At 38.2% G+C, this 26,398-nt stretch overlaps 1 protein-coding gene across 33 annotated transcripts in view; it reads right to left on the reverse strand.

The window, feature by feature from the left end:
• Positions 1-26,398, reverse strand: part of IQCM (IQ motif containing M) — a 589,121-nt gene that overhangs the window by 312,265 nt on the left and 250,458 nt on the right. For 28 of the 33 annotated variants that reach the window (XR_014069346.1, XR_014069348.1, XR_014069351.1 and 25 more), the window contains one exon: positions 8,923-9,121. The exons of the other annotated variants lie outside the window; for them this stretch is intronic. Coding sequence is in view for 21 of the 28 variants with exons in the window: in XM_081544028.1 (XP_081400154.1) it covers positions 8,923-9,121 (199 nt within the window). In the remaining 7 variants the exon portion in view is untranslated. The remainder of the gene's footprint in view (positions 1-8,922; positions 9,122-26,398) is intronic. 33 annotated transcript variants of the gene reach the window in all.

A 26,398-nucleotide genomic window follows, 5' to 3' on the forward strand; every position in this document is an offset into this window, starting at 1 on the left:
TGTTTAAGCCTATATTTCTTAATTTGTCAAAATTTTCAATGAAATAATATTTCTTGATTTACCTGAATAAAAAATAAATTAGCATAATTTCACCACTTTCCTTTTCTCCTTCCACCTGAATTCCATCAGAATCAGGCAGATTCTTAATGTCTGCTAATGTCTTTCAACATTTAATTACATTTTCCAGTGTGTACTTTTAACCTCCCTTTTGTTCAATAAAGCTTTGTCACTTTGTTTGTTATTGTTGCTTTGTTTTGTTTTAAATAATAAATGGGTCACACTTTAGGAGCACTCCCCACCATGTGAATCTTAGTAGAAGGCAGAGCTCATGTCCTTCAGTTTGAAGCCACAAATCAGATGCTCACGACCTAAGCCTCCTCTGTTGCTAGGATGCAGACATGTGACAAAGCCTCATCCATTATCTACACAAGCCATAATGCTTTTAAAAGGGAAACAGTGGGAAATCTATTTGTGTGGAAGAGCAACCTTGGCACAATATCCATTTTCCAAGGGTGGCATTTGTGGAGGGAGTACAGGATTCAGCGGTTGCATCGGAATGTGTGCAGGATTTGACTGCAGTCCAGGGAGCTAGCCTTCATCATTCCTCCATGTTTCTGAGCTTCTTCAGACCTCTGCCCAATATTTTACTCAACACCTTTCTGCTTAAACCTGTCAGTAGGTTCCTCTTGCTGATTAAGAATCAAGCACTGTTTTAATTGCATTCTTAGAATATAAACCAAAAGGTCCCTGCTTAGAGTGCTGCTTAGTTGAATGGTGACATTTGCTAAGGGAGAAGGAAAGTTTGGGCAGTCACCAAACCCAAACTGAGTGCTTTTTCCTCCAAATTTAATAAATACTCTTTTGTGGACACAACCCATCTTATGAAGAAACCCTTCTCAGATCTGAGGCATTTGGAAGGCTACCTAGGAGGTTTTCATGGCTAAGAAGTTGGGTCAGAGAAAATGGCAGTCATCCATCTGTGTGCTTCCTATTATAGCATGCCTCTCTGCCAGCCTTCTGTACAGAAATATTCTTTAGTTATGATGCCATGTCATCTCAGTATGCAAATCGTTCACTGTATTTCTAAATTTTTCTGAAGATAGAATTAGTCAGAAAAATGTACAAATTGATACAACAGCAATATTGAAATAAAAGACAATGCAAATTACTGATTATAATTTTCCAAACCATGTTGACTTAAACTGTAAATGTATCATGCTTATCAAACATCAGGATTAAAAAATTTTTACAAATGAAACTCTGCTTTGTATTTGATATGATCATGTCTTTTGTTTCCAAGTAATTAATTGATTTCTTGTTTGGCTAATTCCACTACTATATGATACTTAGTGGTACTCAATTTCTTTGATTACTAGCAAGAGTAGCCTTTTCTCATGTTTATTAACAGTTTATGTTTATTCTACTGTGAAGCACTAGTTCATGTTTTCTACCCATTTTTGCCTAGGCCTTCATTCCTAGAAGCATTGGGAATCACTGAACTGACCCTCTTTATCACACCGTGTCTGAACTTTCTTGATCTAACATGTTTCAGTTTTCTTCATACTTCTCTAGCTATTGCTTCATTGTTTGTGAAATCCTCACCTCTGGCTTCCCCCTTGAGCACTGGTCTTTCTCACTCTTATCTTTATATGCCTCTATCCTTACTTTATATACTCTCTGGACAATGACATCAATTCCAATGGCTCTAGACAGTATCACTAATAATGATTTTCAAATCTATGGATGAGGGCAGAGTACAGGAGGGCATCCTTGGTTGGGGAGCTGAATAAAATTTTACATCCTCTCATCCCTCCTCCATTGTGTTGAAAATAATTTATTCAAAAACACAAACCATGAATATTCTAGACCTTGTGAATAGATTAGTGAACAGAAAAAATTCCTGATAGAAGGAACGATAATCCAGTGAACAAATATGTATTATATGGTAGTAAGTAGTGTAAAGAACAATAGTGTTTTTAATAGAAAAGGGAATGATCAGAGTAAGTGTTTAGTTTTGTTTTTTAGTAGGGTAGTATTGGGCAGGGTTTTTGATAATGTCACAGGGAGCAGAGACATGAATGAAGTAAGAAAGCCACACAGTCATCTGGAGAAAGAGCTTTCTCAGAGATAAAGTCATAATCATTGCCAGATTGAGCCACTTTAATGTGTGGGAGGGTTTTGTATTCTTCAAGTGTGTTAAGGTAGAAAAAGTTTTAGAACTTCTCATGAATCCCAAATGCTTCCCTATGGCCCAGTCATCTTTCTGAGCTTTAGACTCCTGTACCCAATTGCTTCCCAGACATCTCAAGGATGTTGCACAGGCACTTCAAGCTTAGTGTTGAAAAATGGACTCTACCTCCATTCTTTTCCCTCCACCTCTCCTACTCACTCCTCCTAAGTTCTATATTTCACAACCATCCATCATGTTGCTCAAGACAAAAAGCCTCAGAACCATTATTGACTCCTCCTACTTCCTCATCTCCAAATCCAATCAATTTCAATATCCTATCTACTGTCCATTTCTCCAACCTGACCCCAAGTCAACACCATCATATACTGGATTACTGAATAAACATACTAGTGGTTCTCTCTCTAATTTTGTTATCCTCTTTACTCAATTCATTGTCCAGAGTCAGTAATTTTTCTAAAATAACAAATCTCTTCATGTCACTCACCTCCTCTAAAGTCATCCATTCTGATACACTAAGTATAAACTCCTTAGCATGGTTTTTAAGAACATTGTTAATCTGCTCCTACCTTCATGTCCCTCTATTGCCATTGTCCTCCCAGCCAGCCCCCCAAATATTCTGTCTCACTTAAGGCCACTGAGATTTTCTTTCCCTGGGCCTACAACTCTCTCAACTTCCCAGTCTACACAGACAAAACACAATTACTCTTCATCCTCCAGATCTCAGTTTTGTGGGACTACTCCCATACCAGACAGAGGCCTTTGGGTTAAACGGTCTTTCTAAGTTCTCATTATTAAATACCTGAGACTTCCTCCATTTCTGTCTGGACTATTTGCTCTATGCCCCAGGCAAGAAATCAGATCCAGTAAATAGCAACTATGATCAACTTTTTTAAGTATCCTAGAATATATTAATATAGTTCAACCTGTTTGTGCATACGTGCTTGGTCACTCAGTCATGTCCAGCTCTTTGTGACCCTTTGAACTGTAGCCTACCAGGCCCCTTTCTCTGTGAAATTTTTCAGGCAAGGATATTGGAGTGGGTGGCCAATTTTTCCTCCAGAAGATCCTCCCAACCTAGGGATCTAACCCTTGTCTCCTGGATTGCCTGCACTGCAGATGGATTCTTTACCACTGTACCACCTAGGAAGCGTGGAAATAAATAATGCTGAAAAAATAAAAAAATAAAAAAATAAATAAATAATGCTGATAGTCAAACGCAGCAATCTCTGTATTCTCCTTATGGTTGATATAATAAAATGCCACTTCATCATTTCTAAATAAATCCAAACTGGAGTATTTCACAGAAAATATAGAAATTGCACAGTCTCTTGAGATACCTTAAAGTGACATTCTAGCAGATACTGTCAACAGTCATAAGCTCTGAAGTGCCAGACAAACAATATGACTATGGAAGGTTCCCAGTGGAGAGCTTGCCACAGACCTGACAATTATCCATTGATATGCTGTGTGGCCTCTAGACCAGAAAGTCTATCAAGAATTCCTCCAACAGCAACCCTGCACACAGGCTCAGTCCTGGAACCGGACTATGCATTCATGACAGGCCTGCCACACAAGCATTTCAACAGTGAGCAAAACAACATTAACTATGTCAACAGAACAGCCATCCAACATACAAAGCAGCATACCAATGGTGGAATAAAAAAGAAAATCAATGATCGTAACAAATTTTATAACCAAATGGAAGTCAACAATCTAGTTTATATTTGTTGGGATCCTTGAAAAGGGCTTCTCACTCTTTTCATTTCAAATTTCACCTCCATATAGAAATTAAAATTTTTCTTTGTCAATCTCTCCTTTTCATTATCATCTTGGGCCCATTCCTGCTCTCTAAGTTTTCTAGATCTATTTTTGTCCCAGATGTAATGGATGACGCTACAATTCTCTCCAACATCAGGAACTGCTATAATTGAGTTAAATGATGATATAACTGGGCTTCCCTGGTAACTCAGCTGGTAAAGAATCCGCCTGCAATCTGGGAGATCTGGGTTCAATCCCTGGGTTGGGAAAAGCCTCTGGAGAAGGGAATGGCAATTCACGCCAGTATTCTGGCCTGGAGAATTCCATGTACTGTGTAGTCCATCAGGTCGCAAAGAGTAGGACACGAATTACATTATCATATGTATAATGTCATGCATATGACATGCTATATTTATTTATATATGTTTATATATACATGTTATATATATATATATGAATCTTTAGTGCCCTGACAGGAGAAGGCAATGGCAACCCACTCCAGTACTCTTGCCTGGAAACTCCCATGGATGGAGGAGCCTAGTAGGCTGCAGTCCATGGGGTTGCGAAGAGTCGGACACAACTAAGTGATTTCACTTTCACTTTTCACTTTCATGCACTGGAGAAGGAAATGGCAACCCACTCCTGTGTTCTTGCCTGGAGAATCCCAGGGATGGGGGAGCCTGGTGGGCTGCCGTCTATGGGGTCGCACAGAGTCGGACACAACTGAAGCGACTTAGCAGCAGCAGCAGCAGCAGTGCCCTGACAAACTTCTATAAATATATTTTGTTGTATTAATTCATCCATTCAACAAGTCATTTGTTGAGTACCTGTCACATGCTAAGCACTGTTCTAGGTATTGAACACAGTAGCAAACATGACAGAAAACATAAACAAACATACACAAGCAAGTAAACATATATACATATATGTCATACATATGTTTATACATCTAAAATATGTACATAAACATATACAAACAAGTAAATAAACATGAAAAACAGCAAATAAGTGAACATAGTTAAAATGAGAGAGACTATATGTGTCAAAACAATATGTGGTGTTATAAATAAAAATAGTGTGTACTCCCAAACAGGTCATATAGATTGTAGTGTCCATGACTGACATGTAAACAAAAGGTCAAAATGTAGAATGACTAGCACAATAATGACCAGAAATGGAGAAATCAGCTCTGCTTGATGGACCAGAGAAGGTGTTTCAGTTCAGTTTAGTTCAGTCGCTCAGTTGTGTCTGACTCTTTGCAACCCCATGGACTGCAACATGCCAGGCTTTCCTGTCCATCACCAACTCCCAGAGCTTACTCACATTCATGTCCATTGAGTTGGTGATGCCATCCAACCATCTCATCCTTCTCCTCCCGCCTTCAATCATTTCCAGCATCAGGGTCTTTTCCAATGAGTCAGTTCTTCGCATCAGGTGGCCAAAGTATTGGAATTTCAGCTTCAGCATCAGTCCTTCCAATGAATATTCAGAACTGATTTCCTTTAGGATGGACTGGTTGGATCTCCTTGCAGTCCAAGGGACTCTCAGAGTTCTCCAATGCCACAGTTTCAAAAGCATCAATTCTTAGGCACTCAGGTTTCTTTATAGTCCAACTCTCACATCCATACATGACTACTGAAAAACCATAGTTTTGACTAGACAGACCTTTGTTGGCAAAGTAATGTCTCTGCTTTTTAATATGCTGTTTGTGTTGGTCATAGCTTTTCTTCTAGATGTGGACATTTAAGTTCTTAAAGAAAGAATTGGAGTTTATTAGAAAATTAGGGAGGAAGAGTAATCCAGTCTGAAAGGTCAGCATTAACACATAAGATAATAGTAATCAAACAGGGAATTAAATGATTTGGGCTTTTCTAGAGCACAGGGTATTAATGAGAAAGTGTCATGTGATGAGCCTGGACAGTGGGAAAAAGCCAGACCAGGGAGCTCATGTATGCTGTGTATTAGAGATTTCATCTGATAAGCAATATGGAGCCATCAAAAGACTGTAAGAAGTAGAATAAGGTCATCAGAGTGGAATTTCCTCAACTGCACATGACAGATTAGATGGGAGTAGGTCTACAGGCAGGGAGACCAATTAGGAGACTACTGCAGTTCTCTATGCAAGGGGGTGATGAATAGGAGCTCTGGCAAGAGCCCAGAGAGGAAGAGCCGCATAAGAAATATTAAGAAAGTGGTAACCAATTGAATATGGGGGTGAGAAAGATGAACGAGACTAAGAAAACTCCAGGTATATAGCTTGGAGAATGGGTGTTGGGAGAGTTCACCAAAATAGGTAGTACAGGAAAGGAAGAGCTTTGTGGAATAAGAAAATGAGTTCATTTAAGGCTCTGTGGAGTCTGATTTAACTATGGACCTTGCAAACAAGCAATTAAATGCCTCAATCTGGAGCTAGAGAGACAAGTCTGGAATACGGCTTTAGATTAGATTAGGGAGCAATTAGCCATAAAGTAGGCCAATGAAATAATATGTAGAATAAACATGAGCTTTGGGGTCAGACAAAGGTTTGAATTCTAGCTCAGTCACTTACCAGCAGGGCAACTTTGGTCAAATGACTTAATTTCTCTGAGCATGAGTTTCTTCACATATAAAATGAATATAGCAGCTATTTCACAGAATGAGTGAAAGATTAGCTAGCTATATGAAATGTTTTATTTCAGAGTTTTACATGCTTTATCCTATATAATCATCACAACTACAAATGTGTGTTATATGTATATATTTGCTCAAACTCCAGGAGATAATGAAGGACAGAGAGCTGTTGTGCTACAGTCCATGGGGTCACAAAGAGTCAGACACAACTTAGCGACTGAATGATAAAATGTACACATTAATGCATGTATAAATATACATACAGAGACAGGCAAATGGATTATGTTCTAACAGCATCTCTATGTTCTCGGAGAAATGTATTCAGGATGTATAGTGCAAGGCCATTTGAGAGAGCTCCTCCCAGAAAATCAAGCAATTCAGGCGGGCACTCCTGACCTATTCTTCCATTTCTACTTGGTTTGCTAAATTTCTTAATTGGTAGACTTCAGGTGAGAATATGTTTGGATTTCTCTCAAAGGTTCACCAAAATCCATCCATTCAGATTCTCTTGCATTTGCCCAGCCAAAATAGGTCCTTATGATGTATTTTGAATGTTGGGACTGTTGTTTGTAAAAGCTGCTAGGTGGATATATGTGGTTTCTTTTTAAGGTAAAGGTTTATGCTCTGCAAGAGTACCCAGGAGTAAGAGAAGTGGAAAGTTGCTTTAAACAGAGAATTAGCATATAGCATAGGAGAAACAAAACCAACGTAAAGATGGGTGCTCTGAGCCTTCGGGTAAAAGTAGTCCCAGGACTACTGGGTTAAGGATAAGCCAGGCATTTGTTCACAGTCTCCAGCTTGACACAATCTGCAACTGTCACAAGAGAAGATTATTCATAACAAATTTTTAAACCAAAAGACTTTATTTTGGGAAAATCATAGGTATATTGACCAGGTTACTATTCAAAAGTCTGTTAATTGAATGTAAATGTACACTGATGAATGAATGGATAAAGAAGATATGGTATATACATAATGTATGTGCTCAGTCACTCAGTCATGTCTGACTCTTTTCAGCCCATGGACTATAGCCTGCCAGGCACCTCTGTCCATGGGATTTTTCCAAGCAAGAATACTGGAGTGGGTTGCCATTTATTCCTCCAGGGGATCTTCCCGACCGAGGGATTGAACCCACGTCTCCTGCATCTCTGGCATTGGCAGGCGGACACTTTACTACTGAGCCATGTGGGAAGCCCCATATATATAATGTTTTATATTATATATATAAAGTATATATAATATATATTTATGTTTATATATTATATACTATAATTATATATCATATATTTATATATAATTATATATTTCATATAATTATAATTAATCATATATGTATAATTACCTGAACATACACATAATTATATATATTATGTTTATATAATATATACTATATTATATATATTAAGCATATATAATATATATTATATATAATGAGGCATTAGTGAAAGAAAAAGAATGAAATCTTGCCATTTCTGACAACCTAGTTGATATCAGGATGGAACTGGAGGATATTTTTTTCCTTTTTGTTTTTTTTTGACCTAGAGGATCTTATGCCAAGTGAAATAAGTCAGACAGAGAAAGACAAATACTGCATGATTTCACTAATGAACAAACAGAACAGAAACAAAGTCATATATACAAACAAGTTTTTGCCAGAGGAGAGGGGATCCAAAGGAGAAGAGAAACAGATAACAGAGATTAAGAGGTATAAGCTTACAGTTGTATATTATATGAGTCATGGGTATGAAATGTACAGTACAGGGAATATACTCAATAATTACATGATACCTTTGTATGGTGACAAATGATAACTTGACTTGTTGTGGTGATCAGTTTGAAATGTATAGAAGAATCAAATCCTCTGTTATATAACAGGAATTAATGCAGTGTTATAGGCCAATTACCCCTCAAAAACAAATAAAAAGGCAAATAAACAAACGCATAGTAAAAGACATCAGATTTGTGGTTACCAGAGGCAGGAGGTAGGGGGAGGGGAAATCAGCTGAAGGCAGGGAAAAGGTACAAACTTCCAGTTTTAAGACAAATGAGTACTAGGGGTGTAATGTACACCAGGATAAATATAACCAACACTGCTATATGTTATATATGAAAGATGTTAAGAGAGGAGAACCTAAGAGCTCTCATCATGAGGACATTTTTTTTCTATTTCTTAATTTTGTATCTATAGGAGATGATGAACGTTCTTTAAACTCATCATGGTAAATCATTCTATGATGCATGTAAGTTGAATCATTGTTCTGTATACTTTAAACTAGTACAGTGCTACATGTCAGTTATATCTCAGTAAAACTGGGAGAACAAAGAATTTTTAAACACATTATAATATTCAATATATGCTTTACCTTGGTCATTATTCTTTGGAATCTTTTGCGTTCGAGCCACCCTCTGACAAATGCCTGCACGACGGTGACCATTTTAATTATGTTTTTGGTTACTGAAAACTTTTTTCTTCCCCGGAACACTTGGAAGATCTCTATGTGTGGTCCAATTCTTTTAACTTTATTGTCAATTTTATCACTTTTACTAAGAATGGATTTGGGGCTAAAAATAAAATATAAAATTTCTTATTATAGTTAATAAGAAAAACAAACTTCTAAAAAGTCTTAAATTCAATTTCATAATGAATATAATGAAATATAAAATACACTGTAATTAGCACATAGAATTCATGTATATATGTGTGTGTATATATATATATATATATACGTATATGTGTCTATCATCTGAACATCCCAATAGGGTTCTCCAAAGAAGGTTGAATATGTCAAAATCAATATAACATACATAAATCGACCTTCTGAAGAAATGAAACCTAAAAGAAAGTGAATCTGTCAAAGCTTATCCACAAATATTCAAAAGAGACATACAGTATCTAAGGAACAAAATATTTTCATATGACAAGGCACATTAGTAAAAATAACTTTCCTGTCCCAGAAGCTATTTTAAACTAAAGACTGCTGCAAAATTATTCAGCACTGATACTCTGCTTACCAAACTCCTCTGAAAAGTAATTTTATTTTCCAAATGCTCTCAACTGAGAGGCAGGGTACATATTGATAGAGCCATGGACTACAGGATCACAGAAGTGAGTGATCATACTGGAAAATATGACAAGCCCCGTAACACTGATACAGACAGCCCTTGCAGCTATGATGACCACGTGAGAAGACTGTGTATACAGACGGCCCTTGCAGCTATGATGACCACGTGAGAAGACTACAGACTTTCTGCATGAAAGTCTGTGACCTCGGTAATCTTCTGTCTGCTTTTTTCCCTCGTATATCTTTTGTATTTTTTACATGGCAGTCAGGTTTTTCAAAGTCTTCCAAAGTTCAAAGTGTAGTTTCCTTCCAATTTTTAGCATACAAACACCTTTTTTTCCTCTTAATTGCTTTTGCTTCCGCATCTTTCACAGCTGGAGTTCCAATGAGATAGCCAGGTCATTTCACACACCAGACCTGAGTCTTGCCCTACAAAGTACACTGTGTATAGACTTCTAAATCCCAGACCCAACTTTCTTGATTCCCGGGGTGAATATCATGGGCTGTTTCTACAATTTTCTTCTCTGGATCTGTTTTGATATTTGCATTAAGCTGGTTCTTACAGACTCCTGTTCTAGTTTGCACATGATCATTATTTTTCTTCCCCTGGTGACTAAAATGTTGGAAGTCCGATTTTGATGATTGAATCCAGCCATCTAGTCTCTGTTGGGTGGTAGATGGGAGATAACAGGGGATCTTTTTTCCATTTATTTCTTCTGTTAGTTTGTCTTGAAACTTGTGGTATCTTCTAATATGCCTTGTATTATCAGTATATACCTAAAATCAAGTTTTCCCTGTTGCTCAGCGGTAAAGAATCTACCTGTAATGCAGGAGATGCATTCCTGGGTCAGAAAGATCCCCTGGAGAAGGAAATGGCAACTCACTTCACTATTTTTGCCTGGAGAACCCCATGGACAGAGAAGCCTGGCGGGCTACAGTCCATGGGGTCAAAAAGAATCTGACACAACTTAGTAACTAAACAACTACAACAAAACCTAAAAGCATTTGAGATACTTTTGTCCCCACTAGATTGGAGATCAGCTCCAGATCAGGAAATTCATAACAAGTATTCCTTGGAGATCCTTTTTGACCCTTGGACCTTCCTACACCCAAGTAGCCACTACTGACCAGTGAGATTTGCTCAAGCACAGAAAACTGTCCTCTGGATTTACTTTTGATCTAAAGCTAGAGACACAGAACTGAGGCTAGCATTTCTCTGTGTGTATACAAATAAACATTGTCCTGTCTTTGCAAAAGAAAGGAAGTTAGCCTTGTATGATGTTCATGTAACAGTAGTTCTTTTGTATCTTTGGTTGGTTCTTTCATTATCTCTCTTGAGAAAACTTCCCTAGATTGAGTCAAAAATATAACATGTTGTGCTGGAGAGAAATATTTAAATAGACAAAGCTACCAGAAAAGGCATAGAAAATAAAGCAAAGTTTTCTTTTTGGTTGTTTAAATTAAGATTGATTTTGAATAGCTCATAAAAGAGGGAGCTCTGGCTTCTAAGAGTATTTTTGCTCTGTTACATCAATTTTTATGAATAGGCCTCCATGTACGAGATAAACTGGGAATGAAAATAAAATAGAAATGGTTACTTCTGACTTGTCCAGAGTTTTAAGATCTACTGTGAAATCAAAAGGATTTTGAGTTCATGACTTTTTTTCCTTTTTCTCAGAAGAAATAAGAGAAGTTTTCTAGAAACACATAAATGAGCCAACTTTATGGTCAAACGTATATGTTCTAACAATAATGCGTAAATAAATCTCAAAGGGACATATGCACCTGACCATCAGGTGATGTGAGATGTGTATTGTTAAAGTACCAGCAGTGGTCACTGGAGCTCTGCTATTCTCCTAAGTTGCCTAGAATGGCACAGAATTCTTTGTCACGTACTGAAAATTGTCTGTGATGTGGAAGTGTTAGGGGAAGCACATTGATTGAAACCACCTACCCTGGCCAGGCACCATAGTAACCATTTGCATGAGTTGCTTTATGACAGGAGGTCTTGGTAAGGAACACAGAACTAATAAACCTCCACAAACCGGAAGAGTTCGGGAAAGGTCAAAAGGAGACACCACGTGTCCAACCACCTCCCAGAATCCTTCTCTCTGGCGTCCATCTCAGCTGAACAAGGCGTGCACCCCCAGGAAGGGCTCTGAGTCAGAATGATTGGCTAAGGGCAACCTGGAAACTAATCCCATCACCATAAAACCCGAGACTGCAAGCCATGTGACAGAGCTGTTCTCCTGGGTCCCCTTACCCTACTGCTTTCTACCCGGTGCCCTTTCCCAATAAAATCTCTTGCTTTGTCAGCACATGTATCTCTTCAGACAATTCATTTGCAAGTGTTAGACGAGAGCCCGGTTTCAGGCCCTGGAAGGGGTCCCCCTTCCTGCAACAGAAGAGGGTTCGGGAGACGGAGGGGGAGAATTGAAGTTAGTTATTTTGGTTAAAGGCTATAGTTAGCATGAATGATTAGAATGAGTGATTAAAAGCTATAGTTAACATGAGTGATTAGAATGACATTAATTATAAGAATAAGGAAATGTAAAAATGTTTACAAAATGATGGATTTGTTTTGTCTGCTTTTTAATCAATTGAAAAAGAAAAGGATTTATCTTAGGCCCTAGCCATATGGACTTTGATCAACAACATATCACTAAACAATTGGAATGTTAAAAGAAAGAAAAATTTGAAGCTGAAGAATAATTTATAGAAGACTTGATGGAAAGTGAATTATATTTACAAATAATGGGCTTGAAAAGAAGCTATGAAATATGCCAAATTTTGATGGTAGTTATGTCAATTTTGATAAGCTTAATCCTCAAATAGAGAAATGCTTGTGAATCCTTGACTATGAAATGTTGCATAGGTGGTACACACAAAAAAGTAAAATCAGAATTTGATTTTCTTTCTGTTACACTGAAAAAACTGATTTTTGAATAACAGTCTGCTCCTAATAGGAGAGAGGAAAAATCATTCAGGGCCTTTATTACAGTTTTCTTAGGAAGCAAAAATTCCTTACATCACAAAAAAATATTTCTTATAAATACTTACACATTTTTTCTCTTCTTTGTGATCTACTTCTTACAAAATCTTGTATTCCTAATATTTAACGTGATTTGTGACTATGTTACTTTTTTTTTCACTAAAAGGGCACCTATGACTTTTGTTGATACTTTGCAGCCTCTCAAAATTCTTTGCAATTCAAATTCAAATCCCATATTTAGAAACAAAAGCCTGCTAGTTCCAAACTCAAAATTCTTAAAGATCCAACTGTTTTAAATATGGCCTGAATAACATATTTTTTGGCCATTTAGAACCTGCCTGCTTTGCCTTTCCTATAAAACTATAACCAACATTTACTAGCCAAAGATAAGACAAACTTTGAGGCTATGAAAGACTTCAAGCCACTGCTGCCCATCAGAGTTCACTGACCCAGAGACTCCCCTTCTTGCTGTGAGTGAAATCACCTAGACATGTAAGCTCCCCTGCCTCCACTCCCACAGGAGGTCCCTTACTCTTTTCCCCTTCTGAATGGTGACTCTATGTCATGGTCTCTAGGTCTTCTGCTGTGAGGGACGTCCTCTCTCACAGCTGTCCATGTGAGCCAAATAAAGTGTGTTATGTGCCACTGTCATCCATGACCGTATCTTTTCCTTGATTATTCCCATGATATAATGTCCACAGTTTTACTTAACTCAGCACCACTATATTGAAAGTTGTCCGATTTATCCAAGTCCAAACCATGAAAAGATACTAAAGAAAAATCTCCTTCTTAAGTTAAATATATAACAACTAAAATATTATTAATATAAATATATTAGGAGCATGCTTTGTGGTAAACTGATTGCATTGATGGCTAACTCACGCCCCCTTATGTCCCTGTCTTTTCAATGTGATTTTACAGCCCCACCCATCAGGTGGGGAATCAAGTTACCCACCCAAGAATCTAGGTTAGCCCTGTGAATTGCTTTGCTCAAAAGAATTCAATGGAAATGATGCCAAGCCAGTTCTTAGCATGTGCCCCTAGAGGCCTTACACAGTTCCATTCTCTTGGAGCTCTTCATCTACATGAGAACAAGCCAACAAGCCTCTAAAGAATGAGAGGCCACATGAGAACAGACAAGAGGAACCCATTTGAGTGACCCCAGATGATACCAGCTGAGTGTGGACCAGGTCATCAGAACTGCCTCATGAGAAATGACAGTGGCTGTTTTCAGTTACTACATTCTGTGATGTTATTGTAGCAATGAATCACTGATGCACATACTCATGTTTATACACACACGGTAATACAGTAACTGTCAAGTCGATATTTTTTTAAAATTTCATTTCAGAGGTAAATTATCTCTGTCAAGTAGCAACATTCATGACAAAGATTTTATGGGATGACTTTTTTCAAAAAAAACTTGAGGTTTGCCAGTGTGAATAGTATGTTCCTATTTTAAGATGTGTGCGTGTGTGTGTTAGAGAAATGAAATAGAAGTAGTCTTGTTCAGGCTTCAGAGACGAAGGAGCAAAGCAGGCCCCTTGCCTTGCTTCTGACCTACCTAGACCCTGCCCAGACTGCTGCCCTGGGCGTCAGCCACATCGGTGAGGATTGGAAGAGAAACACAATAGATAGGAAGCAGATCTTGGAATCTGTTAAGTCCCTAGAGGAGGTCTGGCCAACCACTCCCTGGATTTAGCAACATTCCAAGATCTGCAAAACAAAGCAAACCGCATTGTAAAAAAAGTACCATAATAGCAGAGCTGCTGGTTTTTTTGTTTTTGTTTTTTTTTTTGCTCCTAAACTAATAATTGGTTTGTGGCCTGGGGATTATAAGTGGGGCCAAGAAACAGCAGTCTGAAGACTCACCCATGGAGTTGACACTGCCTGGGACCTCTTCCCAATTGCAACTCCCGACTGCTGTCATACAGAACTTCCCAGGGCTAAGTCTGGATGTCTGCAAATCCAGTATGGTGATGTATATACAACTGCCCTCCTCTGCTGTTTCTATTTCTTGTTTTCTTTTAAGATTAGTATATTGAAAGTAGACTAGATAGCTCTCTAATAAATATTTGTATTGTTTATTTGTATATAATGAGTGGCTTATTTTGTTAACAGGAACCTGAGAAGAAAGTGAAAACTTTCGACAAAACAGCATGCTAACTCACTTCAGTCTGACTCTTTGTGACCCCACAGACTGTAATCAGCCAGGCTCCTCTGTCCATGGGATTCTTAAGGCAAGTATACTGGGGTGGGTTTCTGGGCCCTCCTGCAAGGGATCTTCCCAACCCAAGGATCAAACCAGTGTCTGTTACGTCTCCTGCATTGGTAGGTGGGTTCTTTACCACTAGGGCCACCTTTAGTGAAGGTCATTCAGTCGTGTCCGACCCTTTGTGACCCCATGAACTATACAGTCCATGGAATTCTCTAGGCCAGAATACTGGAGTGGGTAGCCTTTCCCTTCTTCCCAACCCAGGATCGAACTCAGGTCTCCCGCATTGTGGGCAGATTCTTTACCAGCTAAGCCGCAAGGGAAGCCCAAGAGTATTGGAGTGGGTAGCCTATCCTTTCTCCAGTGGATCTTCCTGACCCAGGAATTGAACCAGGGTCTCCTGCATTATAGGCAGATTCTTTACCAACTGAGCTATCAATGAAGTGGCCACCTGGGAAGCCCTATTTCAAGGTGATAAGTGACTAAATCCTTATGCAATGAATGTGTATGTCTTCAATAGAGGATTCCATTTCTCTCCACTCTGATATTTCTGTTTATTATATCAAATACACACTAAACATATATTATTCCACTCAGACATAACTTCAACAGGTGGCTTCGACTTTTCTCTCACACTTGCCCAAAGTCGCTAACACAACTTATATGGGACTTATGTCCCCTGAAAGAAACATCAAAAGAATGATAGCCTTACACAGAATATATTTTCTTAATAATTTATAGTAGAAGGAGAAGACTTAGAGTACAGGCTTCTCAATTTATGATATGTATCATATGTATGATACTACAGCGCTCCTCAACGTTTTTTGGCACCAGGGACTGGTTTTATGGCAAACAACTTTTCCACAGACCATGGTAGGGGATGGTTAGGACAAGCAAATTACACTTACTGTGCACTTTATTTCTATTATTATTACATCAGCTCCACTTCAGATCATCAGGCATTAGATCCCAGATGTTGGGAACCCCAGTATAAAACCAAGAGAGTACAAAATTATGTCATGACTTCAGAAAGGTTGGCATTGGCAATCTCCAGTCCTCAATGGTTTGGATAATTTGGGTGACTGACTTCAGGGTTTTTTTTTCTTTCTTTGATTCAGGGGTACTAAAAGACAGGCATACCACATGAACTGACTCTACTACATGAATGTTCAACTTCATGAAAAGTACAAGCATCAGCAGTAAGTAGATGAGATGGGGAAATGCATTATGACTGTCAGATAGATGGAGGCTCAGTAACCACCTCTGAATTAGAGAATCAGTAGGAACTATCCTTTGCTTACTTCTTCAAATGTTAATTTTTAAATTTATTAGCCTTCATAAGGTCTTAAAACAGTTCTGATATGGAGAGAGTTATCATTTTATAGATTTCACAGTTCTGATATAGAAAGAATTATCATTCTACAGATTCTCAGTCACTAAAGAGTATCTGTAAAACTCAAGGGCCAAAAGATATACATTCTAGTTATAAAATAAGTAAGTTCTACAGAAGTAATGTCCAGCACAGTTAGTAAATATAGTTAATAATATCATACTGTATATTTGAAAGTTGTTAAGACAGTAGGTCTTAAAAGTACTCATCACAGGAAAAAAATTGTGACTATATGAGATGATGGACATTAACTAGACTTTCTGTGATCATTTTGCTATAGAAACAAATATCGAATCATGATGTTGTACACATGAGACTCTAATGTGTCATTACACGTCAACTATACCTCAATTTTGAAAATTCTGTTAGAAACTATCTATAAACATAAACATAAGTCATTGGAAACTAGGTATAAAACTAGTTATCACCATAGAAGAAATTACCCTCTTTGTCCCCAAGCCACCTCTTTTGAAAGTCACCCTATAAAGGTTGAGAGAAAGACCAGAGCTGAATAGCTGAATTGTAAATAAACGACCCAATCAAAAAATGGGCCAAAGAACTAAACAGACATTTCTCCAAAGAAGAAATACAGATGGCTAACAAACACATGAAAAGATGCTCAACATCACTCATTATTAGAGAAATGCAAATCAAAACCACAATGAGGTATCATTTCACACCAGTCAGAATGGCTGCTATCCAAAAGTCTACAAGCAATAAATGCTGGAGAGGGTGTGGAGAAAAGGGAACCCTCTTACATTGTTGGTGGGAATGCAAACTAGTACAGCCACTATGGAGAACAGTGTGGAGATTCCTGAAAAAACTGGGAATAGAACTGCCATATGACCCAGCAATCCCACTGCTGGGCATATACACCGAGGAAACCAGAATTGAAAGAGACGCATGTACCCCAATGTTCATCGCAGCACTGTTTACAATAGCCAGGACATGGAAGCAACCTAGATGTCCATCAGCAGACGAATGGATAAGGAAGCTGTGGTACATATACACAATGGAATATTACTCAGCCATTAAAAAAAATACATTTGAATCGGTTCTACTGAGATGGATGAAACTGGAGCCCATTATACAGAGTGAAGTAAGCCAGAAAGAAAAACAACAATACAGTATACTAATGCATATATATGGAATTTGAAAGATGGTAACGATAACCCTATATGCGAGACAGAATAAGAGACACAGATGCATAGAACAATTTTATGGACTCTGAGGGAGAAGGTGAGGGTGGGACGTTCTGGGAGAATAGCATTGAAACATGTATATTATCATAAGCGAAACAGAACACCATTCCATGTTCGATGCATGAGACAAGGGCTCAGGGCCGGGCAATGGGATGACCCAGAGGGATGGGATGGGGAGGGAGGTGGGAGGGGGGTCCAGGAAGGGGAACACATGTAAACCCATGGCTGATTCATGTCAATGTATGGCAAAAACTATTACAATATTGTAAAGTAATTAGCCCCCAACTAAAATAAATAAATTTATAAAAAAAAATAAAATAAAAAAAAAGAAAAAGAAAAAGAAAAAAAAAAAGAAATCTTTCACTTGAGGTTTGTTTGACAAATCTATGATCAAGGTATCAGATCAAAGAGTTTTCAGTGAGAGAAGAAATTAAGCAAGATTACATGTGAGAAAAGATACAATAAGTTAATTAGTAAGTTAATCATGTCTGAATATTAGACACTGAGCTTGGCAAACATTTGAACAGGGAATTTCCTTTCAACTGCTAATGCTTATACGTTAATATATATTAAACACTAAATCAGTTTTAGAGTTTGGTTCAGATATTGCTACTAATTAGTTTTGGCTGATATTGAAGTATTTTGTATGCTCCATTTATAAAAGCACTCTTCGCCCATCTGTTCATGGGTTGAAAGTGATTAAAGGATACTTACTTTGGCTGCTGTAAAAGTCAAATACTTTTTAAGCTGCAAATATGTGGCAAAACCAGTTCAGGTTGCCAAGTTCAGAAATACATCAAAAGAGATTTGTGATGCCTCCCTGCCCCCAATTCCTCTTCCAACCTGCATTATCAAAAAGTAAATATCACCGCTTTCCTGATTAGACTAGCATGCCTGCTTTGTCCAAATGCTTTGCAATTTAGTTATAATTTACACAATTTACTCTGATTTGGATCCTCTGCTACCAAGCTGCGTTGAGGGCTTTCGTTTCCTGTACATGCAGCCTTGAAGCAGAAGCATGTGATGCGTTCGTGCTTTGAATGCTGGATCTGAAAGCAACTTGGCTAACAAGTGAAACAAGTTTCTGGCCTACTTTAATACCCTATATGAGGTCTGTTCAGTTTAAAAACAATGCATTATATTCAGCATGGGTGATAGAGATTTTTAAGAACAGGAAGGTAATACATTTCCATAAATAATATTGTCTCAGTATTATTTAGTACTCCACTGGCAAATCTTCCAAAGGGGTTAGGACTTCATGCTAGCAAAACCTGCTCACTTCAAACATCAGAACAGAATTCCTGGCACTTTTTAAAAAGGTGCAATCCTTCTGAAGTGGAAGATAACATCACTTTAATTGAGGCAAAATTTTTAAATAGTTTAACTACCTGAATGAGACGTGCTTCCTTCTGAGCTCTCCACACTCTTGTGTTCTGATCATTCCTCATGAAGCCAGCCTGCCCTGACACAAGAAAATGAAGAGCCCTCTTTTTTGGTTGTCATTGTTGTTCAGTCGCTAAGTCGTGTCCAACTCTTCACAACCCCATGGGCTGCAGCACATCAGGCTTCCCTGTCCTTCACTATTTCCTGGAGTTTGCTCAAACTCATGTCCATTGAGTCAGTGATGCCATCTCATTCTCTGTCGTCCCCTTCTCCTCTTGCCCTCAATCTTTCCCAGCGTCAGCGTCTTTTCCAATGTCAGCTCTTCGCATCAGGTGGCCAAAGTACTGGAGCTTCAGCTTCCGTATCAGTCATTCCAATGAATATTCAGGGTTGATTTCCTTTCTGGTTTTATCTCCTTGCTGTCCAAAGGAATCTCAAGAGTCTACTCCAGCACTACAGTTCAAAAAAATCAATTTTTCAGTGCTCAGCCTTCTTTATGGTCCAACTCTCACATCTATACATGACTACTGAAAAAAACCATAGCTTTGACTAGATAGACATTTATCAGCAAAGTGATGCCTCTGCTTTTTAATATGCTGTCTAGGTTGGTCATAGCTTTTCTTCCAAGGAGCAAGTGTCTTTTAATTTCATGGCTGTACGCCATCTGCAGTAATTTTGGAGCCCAAGAAAATAGTCACTGTTTCCATTGTTTCCCCATCTATTTGCCATATGGGACCAGATGCCATGATCTTAGTTCTTTAAATGTTGAGTTTTAAGCCACAGCAACCTCTAACTAGATCATATTAAATGGTGGAGGCTGATATTCTATTTAGAGCCTCTGAGGATACTTGTCTTCAACAGTTAATTACCTAAAGTGCTCTAACCAGCACCTATCCAGAAATGCAAATGACACAGTGATCTGGGAGGGTTTCGTCTCCCTACCCCACATCTGATTTTCCTAGGAAGACATTCTCCCAGCCCATCAGGCCATATCTCTGGAAAGATGAGTTTTATTTTTTGCTATTGCTGCTTAGTTTCAATTTTCCAACAGCTCTTTCTCAAAAAAAGAATTTTTTAAATCCAAAATTCAGTTCAAAAAATGCAATTATTCTTTCCTGCATGTATTAACTTTTTGGAGGAGCACTATTTATTATGAATTAAACCAAAATTATCATTTCACATCACAGACTGCCAAAAGGAAAAACTGGATTTGTTCAAATTTAATTCATTCTGCCTATATGGGTGAGATAATCATGACACACTCCCAGGGAATTCTCTCTAATACAAGCATTTAAAACACTGTTTTAATGTACATACATGTTTTTATCTGTAGGGCACTTAAAAAAATTACCCTGGAAGATGTCATAATGACTAGGGTGTTTATGCCAAAGGTGTAATGGGAGTTGATTTTTCTGTAACAGAGTGACCAGAGTTGTCCATTTTTCATGAGCTTATCTATGCAATAGGGAACATAATGAGTTGTCTGGTCCTTCTCTCAAAATATTCATTTATTCCTCTTGGGGTAGCCCTTTGCTCTCAATCCAAACTTAAGTCAGTTATGGAGGAGATCTGAATCTACCCACTGCCATCTGTCTCTCTCCTCTCTGATCAGAAAGAACAATGAAGATCAGTGCCTGTCCACAGATTATTTGTCCCTAGAATCGAGTTTTAGATAATGAAATAAATCCCCAAAACAATTCAGGAGATTTTAAAAACAACTTACGATGTTATACTCGACCTGTTATTCCCAGACACCTATGTCTTTTAGGGACTGTCATTTCCAGGAACTGGGGAGGCGCTCGAGCAAGCACACTCAGAGTGAGGGTCAGAAAGCAGGTCAGATTTTACTGGAAAAGCAGGAAATGTACACAGTCTTCAGAGCAGCCTGGAGAGGGAGGGGACTTGTAATCCCTCTCCCAAGCGCCTGCTTCCCTATTCTCCCTCTGGATCAGTTCTTCCATGAAAAAAGTAATTGAAACTCTGAATTTCCCTGTGAAACAAGACATCCGTTTGTCCTCATGTCACTTTTGTGGGTAAGACGGCTGTGATTTAGAGATGAGAACTTATGTGATCCCCCTCTCATTGTTCTTTTTGCTGTTTCTCGGGTGTTTTCTTTCTGACTCCACACAGGAATGTTACCAATAAAGTCTGCTTCTTTCCCTGCCAGGTTGTCAATGGCGTCAACAAGGTGAAATTACTTTTTATGGCAGTAGACGGAAAAAGTATTCATTGACAAAAGAATGGAGAAGCAGGAGGTCTTGCTCTAAAAGCACCTTCTCCCATAGACAAGGACAAGCTTTTCATAGGAAAACGGGCAAAGGGATAGAATGGGGCAGAGGTCATGTTCACGTAGGTGCATGGAAATGGGTGGTGGTTTCCTGGATCAGGGTCAGTGCCTCTTTTCTGCCCTTTCACGGTCCTTTGGAGTTTGGGTCAGGAGCAGATGGAACCAACATGGTGACCTTGGGCAAGGATTATAGCATCAAAAGGAGGTGATACAGAGTGGTAGAGAGTGGTACTCAGCTGTTTTGGCACCAGGGACCAATCTCACGGAAGATAATTTTTCCACGGACCAGGGGCCTGGGGGAGCGGAGTGGTGGTTTGGGGATGATTCTCATAAGGAGCATGCAACCTAGATGCCTCACGAGCCCAGTTCCAAGTACTGATTTACTCCTGAGAATTGAATGCTGCTACTAATCTGCCAGGAAGGGAAGCACAGGCAGCAATGCAAGTAATGGGGAGCAGCTGTAAATACAGATGATGCTTCGCCCACTGCTCATTGCCTGCTGCGTAGCACGGTTCTTAACAGGCCATGGACTGCTAGTGGTCCATGGCTCAGGGGTAGGAGATTCCTGTTACAGAAAGATCTTTGTCCCAATTTTGAAGTTCAGACAGCTTATACCACTTTCTTGTGGTTAAACTTCTTGTTCATGTCATGTAAACACAGCTAGAAAATATAGGCAGTTTGGTTTTCTGCAAGTTTTCTTAGAAATGAGTTGGGGGTGGCTGTTTTCTTGCTTCCTTGATGAAAGCAGGTGTTCTTGTGTTATTTAATATCAGACTGTATCAGTTATCAATGGGATAGTATGTGAAGAACTGAAGAAAGTAGTAGTGGTGTCAAGAGCCAGAATGTGTACAAAATGAATGTCATACCATTCTGAATTCACTTCCTTTATTTTAATTTAATTTTATGATTATTTTTGTTTTCACTAGATTGCTATACCATGGAATGATTTATAATGTTTCTGAATTTCAGGAGGCTAAATTTCAAGCTTTTCATAAAATCTTTGCAAACAAGGTGGAGAAATACAGGCTGGGTGATCTTGGGTGGTCCAGTGAATAGTGTCATTACTAGCTGAGATGGTGAATATATGACAGAAGACACGGGAAAGGGAATACACAGTAATTTCAGTTTTGAGAGATGGTTATTATGGGATAATACAGTGAAGATATTCAGGAAGGAGTAGAAAGTCTGAGATAGGAATTATAAATGCCTGAAAAGGGAAAAAAACTCATTAAAAGGCAGAGAAAAGATCCAAAATTTTAATTCATGCATTGAACATATATATATTCATTTACTCACTCATTCATTCATTCAGTGTAAGTTGCTCTTTTAACATTGGGGATACACTAATAAATAAAATAGAACTTTCCCTTTCCTCATTAAGTTTATGTTTTAGTAGGAGAGACAGTAATCAGAGTAAACAAGTTAATTATATAGCAATGTATGCTATCATAAAAAATAAGGTGGGGTAAGGTGATTGGGAAGTGCTAGCAGGGGTAGAAATTGCAATGTTAGTGTATGTTTTGCAAATAAGGTCATCTATAAGTGTATGGACACCAAGGGGGTAAAAAGTGAGTGGGATGAAGTGGGAGATTGGGATTGATATGTATATACTATTGATACTATGTATAAAATAAACAACTAAAGAGAACCTAGTATATATCTCAGGAAATCCTACACTCAGTGCTCTGAGGTGACCCAAATGAGAAAGAAATCTAAAAATGAGGCGATATAGGTATCCATGTATGTATGGCTGATCACTTTGCTATACAACAGAAACTAACACTATAAAGCATGAACTAATTATCTCAGGCAAAGGTGATACGGAGCTAAATTCAACGATGAAATGTGATAGCTTTACTTGTAAAGCTCCGTAGTTGGTTAATGTATATGATTGTACAAATAATTCCTCAGACTCATGAGGATGGTTAGGTACATTTCCTGCATCACTGTAGTTACCACATAACAATTCTCTGGGTCATCACACCTCTATACTCTGAATTCCTTGAAAGAGATTACTTTTCCTTGTGTGCCTGGCAATATATAATAGATGAAGGGAAGAAAAAGGGGGTAGAGACAGGAAAGAAAGGAGGGATGGCAAAAGAACAGAATGGGGACATATCAGAATCTAAGAACACTTGAGGGTTTGATTGTTTGGGTTTTAATTTTTCAGAATTGCAGTCAGTATGACTATTTGCCTTAAGAAACTGAATCATAAAGTTGAAAAATGATAGGCCTCATGAATTGATCTAGGGTATTACAGTTTGGTTCCACTGAACACTGTATTCATAAAATTACGTTTGAAATGCTGTATTCTTCCCCAAGCATCTCACTTCAAGAGGGATATTTTCAGTATTGTGAGCACCCATTCCTTTCCTCTGTTTTTATCTCCTTTCCCCTTATGAAACTGCACTTCTTTTTCTCCAATCATGTGACTCCTCTATGATTTGCCTGGTCATGTCATCCAAGCTGGAAGGTCAGCCAGAATATTTCTACATGAAGTGTGACTGTGTCTCCGTGTATGTGTGTGTGTGTGTGTAATAAGAGACTTTTCTTTTTGGTAAGACCAGGAAGTAACTCAATTACAAACAGCTGGAAGCCAGTCATTTTCCTTACCACATGGAGAACAAGTCTGTAGGAAGAGGTTTTAATTGTTCCAAACAGGGACAAGCAGAGATTTAAAATGAATGAAAGGAGAGCATATCCTAAGACATGACTTGAGTCTATTGAATCATCTGAGTCTAAGATGCTAACAGATCCCCACCATACTCTACGCTCTTGGAATTTCCACTTACATGAGAAAACAGCTAATACCATTTTGCTTGAGCTAATTTGAATTAGTATCCTAATAAAGGTATAGATAGATAAAGAGAGAGAGAGAGAATCTAAAAAGAGAAAATTGGTAACTAGAGTGGTTTCAAAAAGACTGACTCAGGAGCAGTGGTTACCACTGCAAGGTAGATAGGTGCCGAGCCTCACACAGAGAACTGTCGAGATCAGAGCCCTACTTAGAATGAAATGGGATTCCATTTGACCGAATCATTACTAGTCCCTGGAGTCTGCAGGAAGAGGCTGTGTAGAAGATTCACCCTTTGGATAGCTTCCATAGGAAATCTCTAAGGTTTCTTAAACTCTGATATTGTATAATTTCCCAAAGACAAAACACACTAAAGGAAACATCACTGGAGAAATACCATCCACTATAAATTTATTTTCAAAAAACACTTAGCCTCTACTGACCCAGAAGAAAGTTGTTCACAGAAGATACTTTGAACAAATATTACAGATACTATGAACTAATATTACATTGCGTGCATGTGTGCTAAGTCACATCAGTCATGTCAGACTCTGAGACCCCATGGACTGATGCCCGCCAGGCTCCTGTGTCCATGGGATTCTCCAGGCAAGAATACCAGAGTGGGTTGCCATGACCTCCTCCAGGGGATCTTTCTGACCCAGGGATCAAACCTATGTCTCTTAAGTCTCCTGCATTAGAAGGTAGGTTCTTTACCACTAGTGCCACTATTAGTAGATAACAAATTTCAGAGGAGATCAAAGGAAAGTCATTAGGTGGTAAACTGTAAAAGTGTTTTGAGATAAAATAGGTGGACTTGACCCATTTCAGGAAAAATGATGATGGACAAGTATAATAATTTTAGAGACATAAAGGAAAAATTTTAATGGCTAAATTTCCAGAGTTTGAAATGTGAATTTCATACTTAGATATGCCAGGAAATGTACAGTATTCTATAATATCAAAAAAAAGGAAATTTAGAATTCATAGCACAATTTTGCCTTTTAGTAACATATTAGTGCATCATATCCAGCAACTACTACCCTTTTAGTTCAAGCATGCTACAAAACAGAAAGGGAAAGTATATAATTATTCCTCATCTACATATTTACGTGAACTATCTGGATTCTTGGGATCCTAAAGAATGAAAAAAAAAGAGAAACTTAAGATTTATAAAATGGTACACTTCATTGATGGCATATGTAAACAATGTTTATATCATCCAGAATTAATAGTAAAAAGGTGGGAAGGCTGATGACCACCTTTTGAACTTCTTACAACTTGAACATTATGAGTCAACAACAGAATGTTTTTCCTCTATGAATTAAAAACTCATCAATTGTTCTATTCGATGCTTAGAAATCAGTCAGTCATTTTCAAAAGCAATTATGTACTTTAGAAATTCACCAAAAGGAAAATTCATCACTAAAGTCAGATGAATAGCTCACTGCAGAAAGACATCAAAAGAGAATAAATGTTTTGTTTATGGAATACAATAGTATATCTAAATGAAGGTGATACTATTTGCAATACAGTTAGAGTAGTCAAGGAAATCCAAGTGGACCTCAAGAAAGATATATGAAGAACACCTTTCTCACAGAAAATAAAAGTACAATGTCACTGTAATACTAGAATAGATTACAATCCTGGTTCACAATTTTTGCTTAGATATTGAAACCAGTTCTATTTGCCAACTGTAGAGGGTTCCCCCAAAGCTTGTGGCTATGGGTAGAAGAATTCCATCATGTTTTTCTTTCCTATAACTAAGAAGAGGGGGAAAAACAAATTCATATTTATTGTAGCCTGGAAGTGATAATATATGTATGATGTATTTTTACCCTTGAAATGCAAAATTACTTTAGAAATTGGACAGTACCCTACTGAAATTGATTGATGATTGATGAATGTAGACTCTAAGGAAAACTCTAGCTGAAAATATATGAGAAATTTCTCTCTAACAAGAAAAAAATTTAAATACGAGCTTAAATGATTCCAACATTTGGATTCTAAGGGCTTCCCAGATAGCTTAGCTGATAAAGAATCTACTCGCAATGCAGGAGACCCCAGTTTGATTCCTGGGTCAGGCAGTTGCCCTGGAAAAGGGATAGGTTACCAATTCCACTATTCTTGGGGTTCCCTGGTGGCTCAGATGGTAAAGAATCTGTCTGCAATGCAGGAAACACTTGGGTTTGATCCCTGGGTTGGGAAGATTCTCCTGGAGGAGGGCATGGCAACCCACTCCAGTATTCTTGCCTGGAGAATCCCCATGGACAGAGGAACCGTGGAATTTCTGATAGAAATGGTAAAGGATTTCAAATAAACAAGAAAATCTTAATAGTATTTCACTTAAATATTTTCAGTGAAATATGTCAGCATATGAAATATTTACAGTTTTATATCATTCACTTGTGTTTGTTGTTGTTCAGTCGCTAAGCCATGTCCAACTTTTTGCCACCCGATGGACTATAGCCCGCCAGGCTCCTCTGTCCATGGGATTTCCCAGGCAAGAATACTGGA

The sequence above is a fragment of the Giraffa tippelskirchi genome, chromosome 11, assembly GCF_054371585.1.
Source record: "Giraffa tippelskirchi isolate mGirTip1 chromosome 11, T2T-mGirTip1v1.2.pri, whole genome shotgun sequence".
Lineage (NCBI taxonomy): Eukaryota > Metazoa > Chordata > Mammalia > Artiodactyla > Giraffidae > Giraffa > Giraffa tippelskirchi.